Source organism: Rattus norvegicus, chromosome 3, assembly GCF_021556685.1.
Source record: "Rattus norvegicus strain SHRSP/BbbUtx chromosome 3, alternate assembly SHRSP_T2T, whole genome shotgun sequence".
In the NCBI taxonomy this organism is placed as follows: Eukaryota; Metazoa; Chordata; class Mammalia; order Rodentia; family Muridae; genus Rattus; species Rattus norvegicus.
Window position 1 is genome coordinate 141,069,271 of NC_141536.1, and position 22,418 is coordinate 141,091,688.

The following is a 22,418-nucleotide window of genomic DNA, read 5'->3' on the forward strand; positions in this document are numbered from 1 at the left end:
TCTGAGGCTGCGCTTGGAGCATTGGCTACTCTATTCTTTCTGAAACACTGGGGCAATGCACTCAGGGCACCAGACTAAATTTAGTTTGGTCCAGCCTAGCCCATGAGTAAGCATCTGTTTCTAGTGTCGTTTCTGTCGCTGTGACAAATACTCCCACGTAGGGAAGCAGCTTGGGGAAGGAAGGGTTTGTCTGGCTTACAGCTCTAGGTTACAGCCCATTGCTGAGCGGGGCAGGGACTCAAGCAGCTGCTCCCATCAGATCTGCAGTCAAGGGCAGAGACCGATACATCCACACTGTCTGCTTATGTGCACGTCTCCTCCTAGTTTTCTCCAAACTTAAAGAGTTCAGGGTCCAGGCCATAAAATAATGTCTCTTAGCTCAATTAATAGGCAAGGTAATCCTGCACAGACATGCCTACAGCCAGTCTAGATAGCTCTAGATAATTTGTCGTTGAGAGTCTCTTCCAAGTTGAATCTACATCATGGTAAGTTGACATCTCGACTCACCACAGTGTCACTTTGGGGTTTCCTATACCAGAAAGTTTAGTCGGAATGAGAGCTCAGTTTTCTAGAGTCCTCCTCTCTTCCTACTGCTTACCTATATATGGCAGGCGATGGGAAAGACTGGCTGGTTGGAGTCCACTAAGGTGTGGATGGCTTGATCTCCTTCTCCCTCTTCATGGCTGTCCCAAGCTAATGCCACCTCGTCGTCACTCCTGTGGCTCAGCTGACCTGCTGGAGTTAGTTGTCAGTGTTCCTGTGTAGCCCTTCCGCCCACCCTGGTGTGCCTTTAACAACTTGCTAACCTTCAGTTCCCCCATGTAGACCACACAGAAACAGGGCGGGAAGCCAGGACACCAACCTCCACACAGCTCACTTTGAGACAGAAGTTATTCGGCAATGGAGTATTGTCCCTGAGCTCCGTGGGTCTGTCTGTCTTCCTCTCCAGCTGCCTTGGTTTGTATCTGCAAATCCTAAAGAGCCAGAAACTAAAGGTTTCACACTCTCAGGCCAGGTGTCCTCCAACACTGCCCCTCTGTCACACCAGTTTCTTCACTGACACAAACTTCACCTATCTGATCACTATCAATCCACTCATGGAATTCACGCCCCCACACACACACCATTGGGCCACCACCACCCAGAACAGCTCCTGTCTCTGAAATCTCAGGAAAAATGAACTAGAGTCTCTGCCCTTTACGTTCCTTTCTGTCTGTGGACTCAACCCCAGAGAGAAGAAGGCAGACAGGGGAGCTCCCTAACCCCCTTTCTCACAAGCTCAGGTGTCCTCAGGAGCTGAAAGGCAGAATTCTTCTTTTCCAAGCCTCTTAAACTGAAAGTGACCGTGAGACAGTAAGGTGGCACAGCGGATGCAAGCAGAAGCCAGCCAAGAAGTTTCCAGAGAATGCGTCGCATTGCCCATACTATTACATCCCGGTGCTGTGTCGTTAAGAGCTGTGACTATTATGGTTTGAATTACCAACATACTCCCTACCAGTCATTCCCCCATGCCTTCTCTGAACAGGACATGGGGCCTGAAATCTTCGTGTGTGTGTGTGTGTGTGTGTGTGTGTGTTTCCTGTTGCTTGTACATAAATCTGCACGTACACTAGACAAGCACTCCAAAACAAAACCACATCCCCACCCCTCCAGATTTCCTTTATAACGAGGAGGGTTCCCTGAAAGGTGAGCTTCCTGTTTTTCCACCTAACACAGTCTAAAAGGCAGACAGGAATTGAACCCCGTGCCTCCCTATGTGCCTGTCTCATTCTGCTGGGGTCGTTTCCCCCACCTTCCTGCATCATTGGCCCTCATCCCGGAAGAGACAGGCCTTCCTCTGTGTGTCTTCCTACTCGTAAGAAAACTGTCTAATCAAGTTCTTAGGGCCCCATTTACCTAGGCAGACTCGTGAATACCAGGTAGGAGATGAAGAAAAAAAAAAAGCTCTTATCAATAACATGGCGCCAAGATGTATCAGTAATAGCATTGCCAGTGTAACCTTTCCCCTCGCAGCCAAGTTACCTTGCCTTTCAAGCCAAGCTAACCATCGTGTCCTGGGTGGCAGATGCGTGTTGTTGACCGTGTTATCATTAACATTTATTAATTTATCACGAGCTCTACCTTGCTTTTGACGTTCTTTCTGCAAAGTTCTACCCATCCAATCCCTGCTTTGTGGATGAGGATCCCGAGGAAGATTTCAGGAGGATGGATCATCTTTCTGGAGTTAGTCAAGCCCGGAACATTCAGAGTGATCATTAATCTCACTCCCCCCAGCACCTGTTCCTCCAACCATCACTCCCACATCTTTGACTTCATCCTCCTTCCCTATCAGGAAATGAACTCGATCATGCAAGCAGAACACAGAGAGAGCATGAACTTTATTGGAGAGCGGTGGCAGCAACTCTAGAACAAGCTACACACCTCCAGCCCTTGAGTGGGGTGAAGCCTTGAGAGAATAGGACAGGCAGCACAGAGAAGCATCCGGACACAGGTGGATGAATTTCTCTTGCCTTGTGCAGTAAGTCCGGCAGGCCCCCTGGCCATTCCAGCACCGTTTGAATTCAGTGCTCCCTGTGTGGAAGAAGACCACAGATCACAGAGAGGCCTGTGGGTCACAGGTTAGACCACTGGTCACAAGTTGGACTACAGATTACGTAGGTCAGCTCTCTGGTCGTTTGTTAGCCCACAAGTCATGAATGAGAGCATGGATGATAATGGAGGTTACAGATCTCGTTCTAGGCGAGCCCATATGTTACAGGTTAGACCGATAGTTAAGAGAATAATTTACTGTCCAAGTAAATCCACCCATCAGGCACACACTTTTCTTTTCTTTTCTTTTCTTTTTTTTTTTTTTTGTTTTTGTTTTTGTTTTTTCGGAGCTGGGGACCGAACCCAGGGCCTTGCGCTTCCTAGGCAAGCGCTCTTACCACTGAGCTAAATCCCCAACCCCCTTAACACTTTTCTTAACAACACTGTATGATTGCACATGGTATTGTTGCAATCCCTGTTGTACAAGTGGGGAGAAATGGAAGCTCTCAGAGGTTAATAATCCCTTAAGGAAATCATTGTCAGTCAGTCAGTCTGTCTGTCTGTCTCTCTCTCTCGGTTGCTTGCTCTCTCTCTCTCTCTCTCTCTCTCTCTCTCACACACACACACACACACACACACACACACACACACACGAGTGATTACCTGATGGCACATGACCCAAGACCAGGAGAGCCACAATGAGCAGAATCCACTTTGCCATGGCCACCAAGCTCCTAGGGAGGTTGCCTGGAAGAAATCAGGAGAGGAGCCCAGCATACAGTCTTGCTGCATACCCAGCTTTTATGGGCTGCAGAGTCATGGGCAGCAAGCCCAGGTGGGAGGGTGAGGCCACGTGGTCCCAAGACTGTTCAGCTCTCACGGCTACCTCTGCATGGACTAGTCAGCCGAATCCTCCAGTGGCTGTGCAAGGCTCTGGGGCTCATGACAGAAGGACAGAGAGACTGGGAGAACATGGACGACTCTTCCCAGCCTGAGAGAGTAAGAAAACACTTGAGAAAGGCCCACTTCTACCTAGCATCTTCCCATGTGATGGTCAATACTGATTGTCGACCCAACAGCATCCAGCAATCACCTAGGAGGTTAACATTTAGGCATGTCTGTAAGTGTCTAGGCTGGGTTAATGGAGGTGGGAGGACACACCCTAAAAGTAGGCAACCACTCCAGGGCCAGGATCATCCTGGACTGGATTAAAAAAAGAGAAAGTGAGCTGACCACCACTATCCTTCCGTCCCTTCCTCCCTCTCCCTCCCTCCCTCCCTTCCTCCCTCCCTCTTTCCCCAGCTGCCTCACACTCCAGTGCCTACCCTGATGGACTGTGCACCCTCAGACTGTGAGCCAAGAACCCTTCCTCCCTTAAGTCACTTTTGTCAGGTATTTTGTCGCAACAATGACAGAAGTGACCAACCCACCCCCTGATCTCTGCAAGACCTTAAATAAGTCACCTAAGTATGAAGAGACCCAGGCTGCCATCTACAAAATGAAGGAAAGTGCCCTTTTCCTTTTTTAAAATTATTTTTTTTTTCGTTCTTTTTTTTCGGAGCTGGGGACCGAACCCAGGGCCTTGCGCTTCCTAGGCAAGCGCTCTACCACTGAGCTAAATCCCCAACCCCCTTTTAAAATTATTTTTTTAATTTTCATTAGATTTACTCACTTTTTTATGTTTCGTCTACATGTGTGCATGCACCAGGAGTATGTATGATGCTTACAGAAGTCCAAATGGGAAATGGATCTGAAACTGGAGTTAGGGATGGCTATGAACCACCATGTGGGTTCTGGGAGCCAGACCTGGGTCCTTTGCAAGAGCAGCAGCTGAGACATCTTTCCAACCCCTAGGCCCACACTGAAAATGGAAGAACACATTCCTTACAGAAAGTAGTAACTACCTTCGGAGCACTGAATGAAGTAAAGTTCTCAAAATGTGGTCCCTGGAGCAGCAAACTCGTACTCCTACCTGAGAGAAATGCAAACTCAACAGGCCTGCCCCAAATGTCTCAATCGAAGAGCTGTGGGACTCTCTCAGGCATTTCTAAGGCGCTGCTACAGACCAGCCGAGCCACCAAGGTAACATGCACAGAGCTTAGCCTGGTATCTAGCACGTAAGCGTCTAAGTTACATCATGAAAGCTGAGTAGGAAAGGGTAGCCCGGACAGAAGGAGCAGAATGGGCTTGAGAGGGCAGGTCACAGCCTCGAGACCTACTTAGAAGACTGTGAAACAACTGCAGACCCTGAGGTCTTTTTTCTTCTCTTTTCTTTTCTTTTCTTTTCTTTTTTTTTTTTTTTTTTTTTTTTGGTTCTTTTTTTCGGAGCTGGGGACCGAACCCAGGGCCTTGCGCTTCCTAGGTAAGCACTCTACGACCCTGAGGTCTTAACTGCCAAGTTCACACTTTTATGTCATAGACAAAAGCCTTTCAGTTGATTGTATGTTTTAGCAAGGTTACCTCCTGTTAAGACAAGGTCAGGGTATACAGTTAGGCTGGCCTGGAATTCACAGTCCTCCTTCCTCAACTCTCAAGGGTTGGAAATCAGATGTACATCACATCTGGCAAATTACAGTTTTAAACCAGGAAACTGAAACCCAAAGAGGGGAGTCAATATGTCCAAGGTCACACAGTGACTGAGTCACAGAAATAGTGCTGGAAACCAGGTCACCACAGTCTCAAAGAGTGGAAAGCATGTGTTCAGCACAGCTCATACTACAGGTAGGACAGGGAGACTGGGACAGCCAAGCTACACGTTAAAAGCGTGATCACATTTGTGTGTTTTTCCCAGTGCCAGAATTTACTGAAAAACAATAAATTCACAAGCTATGTCCATTTCCAGCAGTCCTGATTTTGTAATTGGCCCTTGGCAATCTCAGATTCTTTTATTCTGATCTTAATTACTAATATTACACTTTTTACAGTTTTATGCATGTATCTGTCTATACAGGTATGTATCTGTGTGAGTGTGTGTGTGAGTGTGTGTGAGTGTGAGTGTTATAGAATAGCTTCAACAAAGGGTTAAAGCAGCCACAGAGTTGAAGGGATATTCCTGCAGGCAGAAGGCAGACTACTGGACCAGAGACGTCACTGCCAGAGGTTCGACAAGATATTAACCATACAAGTAGAGAGCTGCTACGGGCCCACAGAGCCCAGACACAGGGCTGAGTTGTGAATCAGAGAGGCAGGCAGGTAGATGGACAGTGGATGAATGAATAGTAATTCAAGCACCCCAGTCAAACAATGGAGACTCTGCTGGGAGCTATTGGTCCTTTGACACACACAGCAGGTTGTCACATGACAGGTCTTTGGGGATGTTGCCATAGCTACATCTCTTGTCCTTTTTGTGGGGTTCAGGTGAGGGTGCTGTGCCCTTTAATGACCTGGCGTTCTGTAAATCCCCCTGTCTGTTTTTCTGCTGCAATTCTCATACATGAGTTTATATGGTCCCAGTCTGATTTGATGCACTAATGGAGGATGCTTTTTCCCTCACAGGACTAAGTTGTCTGTTGGTGTCTGCCTCACGGGTGGTGCTGGACGGGCGTTAGAGTCCACATGCAACTCTGCATGTCCAGTCAAAATGAAGCCAACTGTTGCTTTGTAAAATGGGGTCACCCAAGGCAAGGCACACCTGGAAGCCATCGTTCTGCAGTCTTCTTAAACTCTGAGCACAGCCTGATCTCCAGGCTGCGGAAGGAAGTCAGACCAGAGCAGGGTTGCTATTGTCCCAAGCCCTGTGGGGGCTGAGGCAGCTTTTCTTGCTGCTTGGATCTGTTCCAAAACTGGAGCCCCTCAGGCATGACTGGGAGTCCCACCCACAGGTACTGCCCGGCCTCCAGGTCTCTACCACCACCATGCATATACACTTTAACCTCTCAAGAGCTAAAGGGGCTCCCTGCTCAGAGAGCTTGAATCCTGGCCTTGCCGCCAGTTTCATTCTCCTTTACCCAGATCAGTATCGTTCCTGCTCCCACATGCCTTCAAATGTTTAAATGATGGATAACTGGTAGACAGAGCCAGTGGGTTGGCTCGGCAGACAAAGGCACTCCCTGCCAAGCCGGACAACCTGAGTTCCATCCCTCAAACCCATAGGGTAGAGAGAGAGAAGCATCTTGTACAAGTTGTCCTCTGCATCAGGTGCTAAGGCACGGCACGCTCTTCCCTCTCCCCCCAACAAATAATTGTTTTGTTTTAAGTGTTAATTTTTTAAAGGGGACGGTAAACCAAAGGACAGATACCTTAGTCCCTTCTAATCATAAGCAAATGGATGAAGAGTGAATTAATGATATCAGAATCAGACATTCCAAACTCTTTACTACAGACTGTATAGGTTCTTGCTTCCTCCAAGCCCTTTTCCAAAATTAACCCTCTACCCAGAGCTTTCTCGGAGTGTGTTCTGCGAGTTATCTACATCACTTGGGCGTTTGTTTAAAACGCAGATTCCTTAGCCCAGAGCCCAGTCCTGCGGAGTCGCCTCCCTTGGAAGGTGGAACCTGTGACTCTGAACACTAAGTTCCCCCAGAGGCTTCTTCCGTCCAGGGCTGAAGTTGATGTGCCCCGTAAGTGGGGGGAACTGAGGCGGACACAGAGGGACATCCAGACCCAAGAATAAACTCCCTCTCCAGCACCCCATTCCTACATAGCCACCCCCCACCTCACGGGGAGGACTGAAGGCGGAGGTCTACAGGGCGGGGACCCGGGCTGCCTTGACAGGGCGGGGCCGCACGGGGCGGGGTGGCGTTGAAACGGGCGGGCCGGGCCGGAGGGGCTACGTGCTGCGGCCGGGGGACAGAGGAGTACCCAGCAGCTGGGGCAGCGGGGACTCGGAGCCTCCGCGTGTCAAGGTAAACTTGCCTGTTCTGGCGGAGTTCTCCGGACCCTTGCATGCAGTGTGGTCCGAGGACCGGAGGCCTCGAACCCGTGTCCGGAGCAGGGGTAGGTGGGGATGGGGGACACGGGTGGGAGAGCCTGGCACAAGGGACCCTTACCACCATCACCCCCTGCGCGTGTCCCAGAACTCGGGACTCACATCCAGGAACGCGAGTCGAGAAAGTTCCAAGGGCACTTGAGTTCCGAACCCACTGGGCTCCCCTCTGGGTTCTCCTCCCCGCACCCTTTTCTGTCACCAAACCTGTTGTCGGGTACCTCGTGGCTCCCCCTATCCCACACAACAACAGCTGGAGACCATGGCGCCAGCGGCTCCTGAATTTTTCACGCAGAGGCGGGCCGGGCACGCCGTTCCCATGGCACCAGAACACTCGGGTTACAGCCAGGAGATCCCCGGAACCCCTCGCCCTTGTAGGGCATCAATGCATCCCGGCAGTTCCTCTTCAAACTCGGCCGGCCGGGGATTTCAGGCAGCTGGAATAAAACTTACCAGAGACCTCAACCCTCCTCGGTGTCTCCCATCCCTAAACATGTGAAGACCAGTGGGGAAGGGGGAAGGGGCCGGTTTGATGCTTTCTGTGGGGAGGGTCTCAAATACCGAAGGTGGGGGACCAGGGTGGGCAGGATGAGTACACTATAGATGCTTCAGCTTCCTGTAGCCCTCACTGCCTGTCTGTGTCACCGGGAAAGGGGTCATCCTCAGACCTTGGGAATCTGCATCTGAGTGCGCATCTGTGAATGTTCACAGCCTATTCCCTCACCCCTTCTAGGCCTGAAACCAGCAATCTCTGAACCCAAGGAGCTGAAAGGTCTATTTCCAGTTGAACCAGAGAGGACTCTGGAGGAAATTATTTCCACAGTTTATCAGGCCCGAAGAAGGGACTCCGGGCTACAGACTTACTGCCACCCAGCCTACTTCTTTTGGAAGGAAGGAAGGAGCCAGGGAAGCCAGAGATTTCCTCACAGAGGATGACTCTTAACACCCAGCAGGAAGCAAAGACCACTCTGCGACGTCGAGCCAGCACACCACTACCCCTGTCGTCCAGGGGCCACCAGCCTGGCCGCCTGTGCACAGCACCCCCTGCTCAATCCCAGCATCCCCGACTGGGTCAGTCAGCCTCCCTCAACCCTCCCATTCGGAAACCCTCCCCTGCCCAGGATGGGTGGTCCTCTGAATCCAGCGACTCTGAAGGCTCTTGGGAGGCACTCTACCGGGTGGTGCTTCTTGGAGACCCCGGTGTCGGGAAGACTAGCTTGGCCAGCCTCTTTGCAGAGAAACAAGAACGAGACCTTCACGAGCAGCTGGGAGGTAGGAGCCCTGTGGGACAAGTCGGGCTGTGGTCACAGGACAGAAAAGCCTGTCACCAGGGGCACAGGATTGCAGAGAACAGATGTGCAGGTCACACACGGTTCATCTTACAAGGGTACCTTTCATGCTTGCTACGAAGTAAATGGTGCTCACCTAGGGCTGTGCAGGACAGCCTAGACAGGGCCTAGAGGAGAGACACTGGATGAAAGGTACATGATTTATCTCTATGTCCCGAGGGGAGAAAACCAGAAACTATGGGTGCCAAGAAATGATGGGCTTCCCCCCAGCTTAGAAACTCCCAGCCCCAAGACCCCCTGACTCTCAACCCCCACCCCTCCCATCTGTCAGCCACCAAGACCTACAACGAAACTAACATTCTTCCCAAACTGAGACTTCCAGACCTCCAGTTGTGAGCTCTGGATTGCTCCCCCCTCTCGCCCCCCCATGCATTTAGCACACAGCACTAGGACAGATGACATGAAGATAGACCTCTGCTGAACTGGCTTTGAGGATACAGGGTATATAGGGAAGGAGTGGCTAAACACGGAGCAAAGACGGAGACTGTCCGGCCTGGCCTGTTCTCCAGTGTTGACGTTCCTGGGAGTCATGTACATATGCACACCTGTGTGTCATAGGTGGGGAGACTGAGGCCCCAGATAACACGATCTGCCTGAAGGCACACTAATTGAGAGTCAGAGCAGGTTGGGGAGGATTCCCAGGCTACCCCGCCAGCCCACAGTCACTCAGCTTCTTGCAATTGCCTGCTATGTGCCAAGTACTATGCTGACAGCTGGTGACACATGGACACCTGGTGACACATGGACACCTGGTGACACATGGACACCTGGCAGAGCTTTGACCACCAGGAATGACAGGATTCCCTACCCCTAAGGAAAGGGAGGGAAGGGAAGCTTGTCTCCAGTGGTCTCCTCCACACTCATTTGACTCTCTCTCTCCTGACTGCAGGTGTGTATGAGAGAACGCTGTCGGTGGACGGAGAGGACACCACACTGGTGGTCATGGACACCTGGGAGGCTGAGAAACTGGTACGCACTGGTTAGGGGAGGGGGCACTAGAATTAATATTAGACACCTGTCTCCTTCTGGGGCATCCAGAGCGGGACCTAGGGCAGGGGCCTGCCTCAGCGCCCTTCAAACCTAAAGTTTTCCTAAAGGCTGAAGAACCTTGTAGCCCTGAGCTCTGCCCTCACTGATTCCCCTCCCAGCAGACATCCCAGAATGCACTTCTCCAATGCTCCTCATCCTCACAGCACTCCCACATCAGGAAAAACAAACAAACAAAAATAAGCAGTGCATTTGGCCCTGAAATGCCTAAGGATGACACATACCCCTTCCTTTTCCTTCCTAGCTTTGTGCAATTAATAGACTTACCCTGAGTTTCAGTCTTCTCATCTGATAAATGGGTCAAGCATTCCTGCCTTATCAGATGCTTTTATAACTACTACTGTTAGTTTATAAAAACTTCTGGGTATCAAACCCAGGGCCTAGAGCCAGCTCTGTGTCTCAACACTACGCAAGTTGTGCCCTAGCCACATGGCCGCCGGCTGACTTTTAAAACCCCAACGCAGTTGTGAAGGATGAGCCCAGCTTAGAATGCAAAGAGAGCTGCAGCTAAGCAGAACATGGGAACTGTCTGGGGTGACAGCTGGGGAGGTAGTGGAAAAGGGAAACCAGGGGTCCCCTCCCCCCTCCCGTCCCCTTCCAGAACAGGCCTGCAATGGGCCTCTTTCCTTTCATCACACAGATATCCGTACATAGTGTGGGACTGTGATAAATTAACTGGAGATGAACTGGGGAATACAGCTCAGTTAGCAGAGTACATGCTGGCCTGCTCTGAATTACAAGGCTCTGAGTCAGAGCCCCAGGACTGCACAGACTAGCCATGATTGCACATGCTTTTAATCCCAGTAGCTAAAGGCAAAAGGATGCAGAAGTTGAAAGCCATCATTGACTACATGGTGAGTTCAAGGCTAGCCTGGGCTACATGAGATTCTGTCTCAAAGTGATGGGAAGAAATTAAAACCTCAGTGGAGATATTCTCTCTGTAAAGGGGTTCAACCAACAAAACCCACTATCTTGCACCTGCCTGGCATGTGCTAAGTATTATATTCACAGCTAGGGACACAAGGTCACCTAGTGGGCACAGGAAACATGGAGAAGTGACTCGTTGTGTCACCTTTCTCCTAAACTTAAGCCCCATAAAGGAAGCTTAGAATACAGTGTTAGGCCTGATGGCACATGCCTTTAATCCAGCCCTGGGCAGGCAGAGGCTGATGGATCTCTGTGAGTTTGGGGCCAGCCTGGGCTACATAGTGAGTTTCATGACAGCTGGGGCTGTGTATGGAAACCCCGTTTTAAAAATAATAATAAGTGGGCAGTGTTCAGTGCTGCTGATAGAACCTAAGGGGGAATAAGGGGGCTGTGTAGACAGATCCGTCGTATTCTTTTAGATGGGGCCTCATGTTATACCACCACTGTTTTAGATTTTTATTGTATGGGCGAGGGGGGGGATACAAGCACATGTAGAAGTCAGAAGACAATCTGATGGAACCAGTTCTCTCCTTCTTCCAATTCTGGGAATCGAACTTGGGTCCTCAGGCTTGGCAGCAGGCACCTTTACCCTCCGAGCCATCTCACCAGCCCTGGCATCAAATTCTTGATCCTCCTGCCTCAGCCTCCCCAGTGCTGCAATCATAGGCATGCATCACCATGTCTGTCTTGACTGATTCCTTTTTGACAAATACAAAAGAAGGTGTGAGAGAGCCCACTGATGATCTCCAAGCAGCAACCGGGGTTTCAGAGCACCCTCTCCAGAGGCCAACGATGGAAACCAATGGACACACACTATGATGGGCAGGTAAAGCTATACCACCACTCTTCTTCCCTTCTGTCAGCGAAGAAGCTGATGCTCGGAGGGGCTGTGTCCAAAGCTCTCCCGGGCAAGTAAATCATGCCCAGATCTACAAACGCCACAGCTTACACTAGGATTATGTCCCCAACCGCCCTGGGAGCTACTGACCCTTCATCCTAGTCTTATATTGGTGTTTTTAGTTATGCAGCTTGATCAGAGAAAGAGAGACACTTCCGGATGCATTACGGCTTCCTCAGCAGCAGGGTGAAACAGTCTCGGATGGACTGAACTCCAAATCACCTCCTCGAAGCCTTTCCATTGTTACACAAAGGGCACGCTTACCCAGGCAGTTTCTGCATACCAAAGCCTCTGATCTCTGAGTTGTCTGAAGGAATTATTACCCAAGCAGTTCTCAGCCGTACAAGACTCCCTGGTTTGCCGGGTATGGGACGAAGTTATGCAAAGGCTCTGAGGATCCTTCAGTTAAAGCAACTCCATAAACCTCAGATAACAGTCACTGACTATTTACAAAAGGCTACGTCAAAGCCTAGGTGCCGTCACTCCGGAATCCATGCCAGATACAGGGCTGTGCTAAATTCCCCATTACTGTCTACTCGCTGGCTGTCTCCAGTGGGCCAGGATGCCGAAGACCCTGGTGAAGGAGACAGACAAGGTGCTAGCCTCGTGGAGCTCAAGGACCAGTATGAGAAAGAATTGCTTTCTGAATGCAGTATAACGCTACCCCATAGAGTAGTCAGTGAGTTAGGCAGACCAATCAAAAGCCAGGCATGGGGCCTGCAAGATGACTGAGCTGAGGAAAGGTGTCTGCTGCCAAGCCTGACAGAGATTTACCCCACACAGTAGAAGGAGAAAATCAATTCCTGAGAGTTGTCCTCTGACCTCACCACTGCACCTAGGTTTGGGGGGTGGGGGTGGGGTAGATATTTGATGTTTTTTTTTTTAAATGTGGATTCCAGGAATCAAATTCAATCAAACTCAGATCCTCAGGGGCAGGTGACAAACACTTTACACAGTGCGCTTTCCTCTAGGTCTGATTCTACTCAAAAGTTATTTGGCCTGAGAAACCATCAATACAGCTGTTGAGCATGCGCCCCTCCCCCACCAGGGACCTGACACCTCTCTGCTCATCTGTCCTACTTTCTAGCACCTTCCTCTCTTTCTACACACTCAGCCTCCCCCCCCCCCCACACACACACACAGCCATTAAGACTGACTCTTCCCTTCTCCTGGCCAGCCTTCTTTCCTCCTTTCAAACACTGCCCACAGGTTCACTGGGGAACTCCCCCATACTCTTCAGAATTCCCCTAACACCCCACGCCACCTCTCTGTCCTCCACCACTTTTGTAGTCCCTCCGCATGGCCCTCCCCGACTCTAGCCCATCCCATAACCCGCCTTCCAGAACATGAGCCTTGAGGACAGGAACCAGACCTCATTAAAGGCCTGAAATCTACCCTCCCAGAGCGCCGGCTGTTACTCTGCCTCTGTCCTTTCCCCTGGTAAAATGACTAGAAAGAGCTCTGCTTCTTAAGTGTCCCTTTCCATTCCTGTCCCCTTGTGTCCTCACCCACCACAGGTGACCTTTCAGCTATCCAAAACTATACTGAGAAAAGTCTCCCTGAATTCTTCTGTTCCCTCTCCCTCTCCCTCTCCGTCTCCCTCTCCCTCTCCCTCTCTGTTTCCATCTCTGTCTCTATCTCCCTCCCCCTCCACACACACACACTTTATTCTATTATCAGTTTTGTGTGTGAGTGCAGATGCAGGCTCGCCTTGTGTGGGTGTGAGGTCAGAGGACAACCTTGGGAGTTGGTTCTCTCCTCCCACTGTGGGATCCAGGAACGTTACCCAGACTTTCCCTGCCAACACTTTCACCCATTCAATGACCCTCTCTTCTCTTCCTTTTTTTTTTTTTCCTTAATTCTGGATTGCAGACAATGCCCCATCCTCTTCTTACACACTAGATAGAGCTGAATGAGCCAGGCCTGATAGGGCACACACTCCAGGGCCTGAGGCAGGAGAATTGCTTCAAGATTAAAACCACTCTGGGATATAATGGGAGATCTTGTCCGGAAAGAAAGAAAGAAACAAACAAACAAAAGGAGAAAGATGGGGTGGAGGAAGGAGGAAGAGAAAGGTGAGGAGTCTGAACAGCCAAAGGTATTCCTTTATTTGCAGGACAGAGCCCCCACAGTCAGTGGGAAGGAAATAAGGAAGTGTCCATCAGCCTTTTGAGGAAAGAAACTGAGGCTCAAGAGAATCCATGGTTTTCCCCAGGTAGCCCCGGGGCATTATGATAGAATGTGTCCACCAAAACCATTCCAAGTAGAACCTCTCCTACTCTGCCCTTTAGACCAACAGAGCCTCTTTCCCAGCCAGGGATAGGCACCCTCTGAGGATGGGCCTGGGGTCCCTCCCCCGCAGGATGAAAGCTGGAGCCAGGAGTCATGCCTGCAGGCGGGCAGCGCCTATGTCATCGTGTACTCCATCGCAGATCGCAGCAGCTTTGAGAGTGCCTCCGAGCTCCGAATCCAGCTGAGGCGCACGCACCAGGCCGCCCATGTGCCTATCATCCTGGTGGGCAACAAGGCCGACCTGGCTCGTTGCCGAGAAGTCTCTGTAGAAGGTGAGTCTCCTTCAGCCTGACTGCCCCTCCTCCAGTGCTTGCCTCAGAGAAGGTCTGTGCCCTCCAGCCTAGTCTGTCCTACTAGAAACGACTTCTCCGTCCGGTCCTCTCTCACCTCCCAAATCGGCACCCAAGCCCTAGAGACCCCTTCTCTCCCCTCTACATACCAAGCGTCTGCCCTGGCCTGGCAGCTCCCCTTTGTCTAGGCAGGTCTCTATTCAATCATTCTAACCCTATTTAATCATTCCTCCTTGACGGCGAACAGATTTCCAGAACCACAGCTTGCCTTGTGACCTTTGTTTAAAATTCCCCGGTTTCAGTCCCATAGCTGATAATCAGAGACGACCTGCCCACCCCCACCCAGTGCCTCCCAGCTTCTCTCAAAGGCTGAAAATGGCCGTTAGTGGCTCCGGCATAAATTTGGGGAGATTGTAAATTCAAGCTTTATATGAAACACTTAGTGTGTTGGCCAGGAACTACAAACCAAAACTTTTAAAGTTAGGTATAAATTATATTTACAATGGGCGAGGAATATTTTAATAAGTTTCATATTTCTAGTGGGACCCATAAGGGTCTTAAAATGGCCCTACTTACAAGGTCAAATCTTCCCAGCTTTATACTTCTGAGTATCCGTCCCTACACTGAGCCTATGATTTGCCCCTTGGTCCCCTGACACCTCAACTAAGTAGACACCAGGGAAATTGCTTCCTGAGAGTCTGAACACATCTCTTCCATCTTTACCTCTGCCTTCTGGCTATGGCTTTGTCCCCTCAGAGGGCCGCGCCTGCGCTGTGGTGTTCGACTGCAAGTTCATCGAGACCTCAGCCACTCTGCAGCACAACGTGACAGAGCTCTTCGAAGGTGTGGTGCGCCAACTGCGCCTGCGCCGCCAAGACAATGCGGCCCCGGAGACACCTTCACCTCGACGGCGGGCCAGCTTGGGCCAGCGTGCCCGCCGCTTCCTGGCACGCCTGACAGCACGCAGCGCACGACGCCGGGCACTCAAAGCCCGCTCCAAGTCCTGCCACAACCTGGCTGTGCTCTGAGGCCAGCGTCTCTCTGGGGCGATAGGACACTGTGGTGCCACTAAGGACAAAAGGTGCATCATTAGAGTTCTCGTGATTGACCTCTGCTGTTGCCAGGATGGCCAGGACGTTGCCAGGAGCTAGGGCTTTGGGGATCCTTCCTGCCTGGCAAAGTGATGAATAGACAGACTATGGGGCTATAAACCCTAGCTAGGCACAAGGTTTTCTGTTTTTGTTTTTCTTTTTTACAGGATGGGTGTCTTTTTGTTAAAAAAAAAAAAAAGACAAAAAAAAAAAAGCTTTCTTGTCCCTGGGCTGTGACCAACTCTCAGAATTTACCACAATAAGCCAGTTTGGGATGTCTTGTCTGATGTGTGGATGTCTCTCAGTGGGTTCTTCCAGGCATCCACCTCCTCCCCAAACGTCTAACTTGACTGTAGACTGTTTTGGCCTGCTGGCCTAGATGTCTTGGACAATCAATAAAGTCAATGAATTAATTATATGCTCAGGCCCTCCTCCCAACTTCCCCGTTTAGTTTCTACCTCAAGGCTTTGAGACGGACACACTGTGGATCACATTCACAGTACAGTTCTGAGTGGCCTGCTATTTCCTCCTTAATTTATTTTTTAGATTCCAGAGCCACAAAATGTTGCCTGTCTAGACTGGCACTGTAAGAGCTGCTGATTATGCCAGCCCGCTATGCCAACTTACCAACCTGTCACACATGCTAGGAAGTTCTACCGTGGAGCTGCACACCCAGCCCCTGTTATTTCTGTGCATATGTGTGTTCTGTCTGTACAACACCGAAGTGTGGCCCCTAACCTCCTCTGGCTGCTTCTAAAAAGGAGGTTCAGAGAGGGAAAGCAGGACCCCGTAATCACACAGCTGTTCTAAGTGAAGCCACTGAGATCCCAGGTCCTGTGAGCCCCTTGCCACATTTCTCTTCTGGAGGGGGTGGGGTGAGTAGCTCAGTAAACGAAGAGCTAAGGAGAAGTCCCGAGTTCCATCCCCAAAACTCAGGCAAAACTCGGGCTGTAATCTCAGTACCTTGGAGGCAGGAACTAGTGGATCCCTGGAACTCTGGCTGGGCAGCCTGCCTTATTTGGTGAGCTTGAGGCCAGTCAGGGGCTTTGTCTGTGGGGAAAAAACAAAAACAAAAACAAAACAGTAGGCAGGTAACCTCTGACCTATAGACACATAGAGTGACAGGAGGTAGAGGTATGACTGAAGGTCAAGCTTCCTAACACATGTGAGGTCATAGGTTTGATTCTAGCACTGCAGGGGGTGGGAGTGGGGTAAAATTCTAAGGGGGAGGTGGGAATAGGGGTGCATCCCATAATCCCAGAACTCAGGGAGTTGAGGCAGAAGAATCTAGAGTTCAAGGCCAATCCAGCCTACCAGGAAAGGGAGGTGGACATTAAATAAATACCCATAATTCTAACTTTCAGGGAATGCAGAGGCAGGAGGATCCCCCCCGAAACTTCAAAACCAGCCTGGTCTATAAAGCAAGTTCCAGGCCAGCGAGGTCTATGTAGCCATCTCAAAACAAAGGGAGGATACCAATTTTCTTACACGATGTTACATGTAATTTAAGGGGGGCGGGCATGGATTCCATGGAACTCAGTCCATTAATCCCGGGATGGACACTAATTTAGATCAGTGCATTCATTTTCCAAATGTGGAAAGTGAAGCCCTGAGACGTGCAGAGGATATTCCAGAATCACAGTCAGTGAGTTCCGGGCCCTCAGGACCCAGCCCCCTCCTCTGACCTCCCTTGGCTGTGAGGGATGAAGGACATACTGAGGTTTCCCGCCTGGCTGAGGACCCAGCTGCGTGTAGGGGTCAGGTCAGGAGTTTCCATCTCGGGGAGGATGGGGGAGGAGGGACTGTCACAACTTGGAGAAGAGAACAAGATGCAAACTGTTTAGACCATCCTGCCTCAGACACCCGTGCCTCCAACCAGCTGCCCTCCACCAGACTCCTGGACCCTACACGGAAATCACACGTGACCCAGTCCAGAGGATGGGGCACTGAAAAATCGTGCTTTGAGGTGCCCAGTTCCCCGATGCTCACCACCAACTCACTGGTCAGCAGTCATGCCCAGGAAGCGGAGGAGGGTCTCCCCGCCCCTGAAGTTGTCTCCGGCCTGCGGTCGAGAATGGGGGTGGAAGGCTGTAACTGTGGAAAGTTGGCAGAGGCCACCAGCAGCAGCCGGGAGAGTGGAAAAAATGATATCAAACCCGGAAAAATGCAGGCCGGATGGAGGGACGGGTGCGAGGGAGGGGGAGGGGAAAACAGCTGCCTGGACCGAGACCCGAGAGAGGAGGCCGACCAGAGTTTCCCAGTGGGCCTTTCGCTCTTGCCCCACGGGTTTTATTGAGGGTCTACTATGTGCCAAAGCAGAGAGCCAGGCCCCGGAGAGACACTGCTGGCTGCCTGGAGCTCACCCTGGATGGTGGGAAGGTCCGTTAGAGAACAACTAAGCACGTAAGAGAGTCACAGAGATTAGGGGTCATCAGGGAGGGCTTCTCAATTCACCCACAAAGAAAGAGAAGCCACTCAGAATGGAAAGGAAGCCAGGATAGCGAGTGTGGCTATGTTGACAGCCGAGAGCCTGCAGCCAGGGGTCGGCATTAGAACTCTGTTCCCTCCTCCTCGTCTCTGTGCTACATTTTCCCTCCCCACTATAAAATAAGATGCTTGGCAAGTCCCTGCCCCAAACCTGATTCGAGGATTAATTGTTTCAAGACATATCAAATGAGTGTACTGTGGGCTTCGGAGACCACACCACACCGTAACCCTCTGCCTCTGCCCTCCTCTCTTCCAACATCAAGGAGACAGGTGATTACCTCTCACACCTCATTTGTCCACACACCCCCAAAGAACCTCACCACCCCCACAAAGTACTGTGCTTCCTGATCCCAGATACTTGGAGAAACACCATAGCCGCTCTCTTGCATTCAAGTCCATGAGGATATGGGTTGGGGCTGGATGTGTGTGTCTTGGTCCTTCACCACAGGCAGACTGGGGATTCCAAAAGGGAGGCAAATGGGAATGGGTAAAGGTCACCGGGCCCTCAACACTAATAAAGAATGGCTTATTTAAAAAAAAAAAGACATATTAAATAGGGCTGAGGAGATGGCTTGGTGCTGCACAGGTTCAAAGACACAAGTTCCTCAGAGACCAGGCACAAAGCTAAATACCATGGCACAGGTTTGTGACGTCGACACCGAGGAGGCAGAGAGGCAGATTCCTAACCCTCCATGGACCACCATCTTAGCTTACTCTGTGAGCCGTAGGTCCCAGTGAGAGACCCTGTCTCAAATCTACAAGGTGAGCCCAGGTGGCAAACACCTTTAATCCCAGCACTGGGGAGGAGACCAGCCTGGTCTACACAGCAAGTTCTGGGACAGCCAGGGCTGCACAGAGAAAGCCTGTCTTGAAAAATCAAAACAACAAAATGTGGAATGGAGGTCTGCTGAGGCCCGGTACCTGAGATCTCTGCACATGCACGCTCTTGCATTTTAAGACCTTGGAGAAGTTCAGTGTTGAGCGGAAGTGAGTCTAAACTGAGGATTTGCCTGGAAGTCTCTGCCTGGATATGCCACTGGAAGGCTTTAGGAAAATTTCTCTCTTCCTTAGGCCTCAGTTTCCCCATCTGCATATCTTTATGTCCCTGTGTTTACTTGCCGTTCTCAGCCCAAGAAATGGAGGCTCACTAGGGTGAGGTTACACGCCGTTCTGTCACCTGCACAGCGCCTGCGGCTGTGACAGTTGCTGGCCTCTACAGACAGATACTCATGGACCTGTAAAACGGCCTTCCGGTCCAGGCATTAGGTGTCCATGAGTAAGGCAAAGCTGGGACAGCATGTGTACCACACGGCGCACCACCTACCCTGACTTAGAGAGGCCTTCCCCACAGAAACAAGCAAGAGAGTTAACTCTGAAGTATTTCTGTGTGTCAGGGTCCAGCCCTGTGCCTTGATACCTGTTTTCTCATCCCTCTGAGGTCCCTACCTCCTCCTCAGTAGGTTCTTTTACAGATGAACACGCTGAGGCCAAGAGAGCCTGAGAAATAGACCCAAGGCCAGTTGGACTCAGCCACTGTCAGGAGGCATCCTGGATGCTGAAGAAACTGAAGACGGCGAGAGGAGAGGGTCCGAGTTCAAGATCCTGGGATAATAACAGAAAGTATTACTTTTGCTGTGGGTCTTCCGGTCCCTGGGGATCAGTGGGGGAGAGACATTGAACAGGGGGTGGGGAAGTGGAGGGTAGGGGGGGGCAGTCTTGTGGGTAATAGAGTGACTACACCACACTGGGACCCGCAGTCAGTAGGAAGATCAACTTCACTTGGGGTGACTGAAGGCTTATAAAGCTTTGGGGGGACTGAGGGTAGGGACATCCGGGATGGACAAAGGTCAATGGCTGGGGGATTAGGATTAGAATGCCTCGTTAGCATGGGGAAGCCTTTTAGGACTCTCAGATGCTGGCTGAGCAGGCTTTGTCCAAAGAAAGGAAATTGATCCTATAAATTAATTGAGACCACGTGGCAGTCCTCAGGTGGAGGTGAGGGCGGGGGCTTAGGACTCAGACAAGATCAGAGAAGGAGAACGTCTGCTAATGAAGGAGGCCCCCCATAATGCACCGGGCCTCAGAAGGTTGTCAGGTCAGTGGCAGACTTCCACCCTAACTAGCACTTTTCCCACATTTTGCTATGTGCTAGGTACGATGATATAGGTGCTTTCAGCAGGAAAAATATTATATCCTCCAAACTGGTGATGTCATCACCAGGCCAGTTTTTTTTTTTTTTTTTTTTTTTTTTTTTTGGTTCTTTTTTTCGGAGCTGGGGACCGAACCCAGGGCCTTGCGCTTCCTAGGCAAGGGCTCTACCACTGAGCTAAATCCCCAACCCCACCAGGCCAGTTTTTAAAATTGGTTTATTTACTTTACATCCTGATTGCAGCTTCCCTTCCCCCTCCCCACTCCTCCCAGTCCCTCCCCCTCCTCTCCCCTCCTGTCATTCCTTCTCCCTTTCTCCTCATCGAAGAGAAGGTCTCCCAGGGGTATCAACCCACCTTGACATATCAAGTTGCAGTGGGACTAGGCGCTTCTTCTCCTATTGAGCCTAGACAAGGCAGCCCAGTTAGGGGAAAGGGGTCTAAAGGCAGGCAGCAGAGTCAGAAACAGCCCCTACTCCAGTTATTATAGGTCGCATATGAAGAGCAAGCTACACATGTTAACATATGTCTAAGAGACCTAGGTTGGTCCTGGGCATGCTCTTTGGTTGGTGGTTCAGTGTGGGGGCCCTCGTAGGCCCGGGTTAGTCGATTCTGTGGGTTTTCTTGCGTTGTCCTTGTCCTGGCCACCATGCCAGTTTTAAGGTGGAGAAATTGTAGCACAGAGAGGTTCAGTAACCCAGCCGAGGTTGCACAGTGAGCAAATAGCACCAGAAACCAAACTAGCAGTCTTGTCCCACAGTGGCTGGAGCTCATCTACGTCCCACTGCAGGCTGTCACCCCAAGCCCAGAAAAGTCGTGGAGAGAGGAGTCTTTGCTCTGCACCTAGTTGCCTGGAGTGGGGAGGGGCACAGAACAAGGCAGCTTTGAAAGTCCTCAGCCTCCAGCTGGGCCATTGCACCTCAAAGGGAGAGTAATGTTGTGGAAAAATATGATAAAGGCTGGGAAGAGGAATGTCTCCCCAGGGGCCCCAAGGCTCCGCAGAGTCCCCATCTTGCTGCACTGTGCTGGCTCGATCCAGAGAGATGAAGGCCACCTGCTTCTGAGACGACCCAGCCGCTGCTCAGAATACAGAGGCGAGTTAGTAGAATAGTTGGGGCTCTCCACCCAAACCGTGAGGCTTCTGCCTGGAGCCCCCAAAGGGAGCAAGTTCCATCCACGGCTTCCTGTCCTTGGGTAGCGGGAAGTTCAGGGTCTCAGAGGAACCGGCTCACCCATCTTCATCTGTGCTGTGAAGGAAGGCCTGGGGCATGGAGGGAACCCCTAGCAGAAGTGGAAATGTGCAAGCGCCTGGCTTGGGAGTGGAAAAGAGAGGGAGATGTGGGAAGAAACAACTCCTGTTCCGCTCCTTCAGGGAGATTAAGTGTCTCTAGACTCTGGCCATTTATGCGACCTCGGACAAATCAACATATACAAAAGGGGGAGATTATGGTGGAATTTGTCACATGGTGGTTTCTGTCTCAAGAACTACTGGAACATTCCATTTTAACAGCTTGAAAAAACACACAAGTTCCATCTCAATTCGAGCACTGTCCCCTTCGGTTCAGAGTTCAGTTAAAAATAACAGCATGATGGGATGGAAGCTTGGGGTTCACCGAAGTGTGTGGTTTCTCTCACTCCCATGCGGTCCAAGTTCAAGGGAAGGGGTGATTGTGTGTGTGTGTGTGTGTGGTGTGTGTGTGTATGTGGTGTGTGTGTGTGTGTGTGGTGTGTGGTGTGTGTGTGTGTGTGTGTGTGTGTGTGTGTATGATTCCCATGCTTCACGGATGAGACTATAGAAAGTACTTTAGAACTAGGAAAAAACATTTGATCCCATCTAGGAAGCTTGGTCTGCATGCACTTCCAGGCCTCACTCAGACTGCCTTCCTCCCGGAGGTGATAATTCCAATTCACAAAATGAAGTGGGGTTGCCCGGTACACAATGCACACCCTTAGTCATAGCACCCGGGAGGCAGAGACAGGAGGATCTCTGTGAGTTTGTTCTACATAGTGAGTTCCAGGACAGCCAGGACTACATAAAAAGATCCTGTCTCAAAAAATAAAAATGAAATGGCTCCAAGGTTAAGAGCACTGGCTTCGGGGTTGGGGATTTGGCTCAGTGGTAGAGCGCTTACCTAGGAAGCACATTCGGTCCCCAGCCCCCGGGGGGGGGGGGGAGCACTGGCTGCTCTTCCAGAGGTCCTGAGTTCAAATCCAAACAACCACAAGATGGCTCACAACCATCTGTGATGAGGTCTGGTGCCTTCTTCTGGCCTGGAGGCATACATGCAAATAGACTGCTCAAATAAATAAAAAGATGAATGAATAAATAAATACTTTAAAAATTAAGGGGTTGGGGATTTAGCTCAGTGGTAGAGCATTTGCCTAGGAAGCGCAAGGCCCTGGGTTCGGTCCCCAGCTCCGAAAAAAAAAAGAAAAG

General features: G+C 50.8%; 2 protein-coding genes and 1 long non-coding RNA gene across 15 annotated transcripts in view; 1 reads left to right on the forward strand and 2 right to left on the reverse strand.

Annotated features, from left to right (window-relative positions):
• Nucleotides 1–2,370: 2,370 nt before the first annotated feature.
• Nucleotides 2,371–3,306, reverse strand: Defb25 (defensin beta 25). The gene is made up of 2 exons (NM_001037516.2): nt 3,193–3,306; nt 2,371–2,571 (listed from the first exon to the last, which is right to left on the reverse strand). Exons 1-2 carry the CDS (start codon nt 3,248–3,250, stop codon nt 2,414–2,416), a joined length of 216 nt encoding a protein of 71 aa, NP_001032605.1. The 5' UTR covers nt 3,251–3,306; the 3' UTR covers nt 2,371–2,413.
• A 3,993-nt stretch (nt 3,307–7,299) lies between these two features.
• On the forward strand, nt 7,300–15,765 carry Rem1 (RRAD and GEM like GTPase 1). 11 transcript variants are annotated; one of them, XR_015683254.1, is made up of 6 exons: nt 7,300–7,464; nt 8,187–8,725; nt 9,692–9,771; nt 13,791–13,889; nt 13,988–14,238; nt 15,013–15,765. XR_015683254.1 is itself a non-coding variant. In NM_001434435.1 (5 exons), the coding sequence occupies exons 2-5, from the start codon at nt 8,386–8,388 to the stop codon at nt 15,282–15,284; spliced, it is 894 nt and encodes a 297-aa protein (NP_001421364.1). In that variant the 5' UTR covers nt 7,323–7,464; nt 8,187–8,385; the 3' UTR covers nt 15,285–15,765. The 11 variants fall into 11 exon arrangements, 3 of the variants coding, with proteins under 3 accessions (NP_001421364.1, NP_001020924.1, XP_087509770.1); XR_015683256.1 differs by having other exon boundaries at nt 7,300–7,373; XR_015683258.1 differs by lacking the exon at nt 7,300–7,464 and adding an exon at nt 7,749–7,948.
• Nucleotides 13,760–22,418, reverse strand: part of LOC102553281 (uncharacterized) — a 35,476-nt gene continuing 26,817 nt past the window's right edge. The window contains exons 1-4 of one of the 3 annotated variants that reach the window (XR_015684719.1): nt 20,339–22,415; nt 19,281–19,436; nt 16,311–16,397; nt 13,760–15,324 (exon numbers count right to left, since the gene is read on the reverse strand). This is a non-coding gene — a long non-coding RNA (uncharacterized LOC102553281). Of the gene's footprint in view, nt 15,325–16,310; nt 16,398–17,336; nt 17,506–19,280; nt 19,437–20,338; nt 22,416–22,418 lie in introns of those variants that run through there. The other 2 variants (XR_015684718.1, XR_015684717.1) reach the window with 2 other exon arrangements.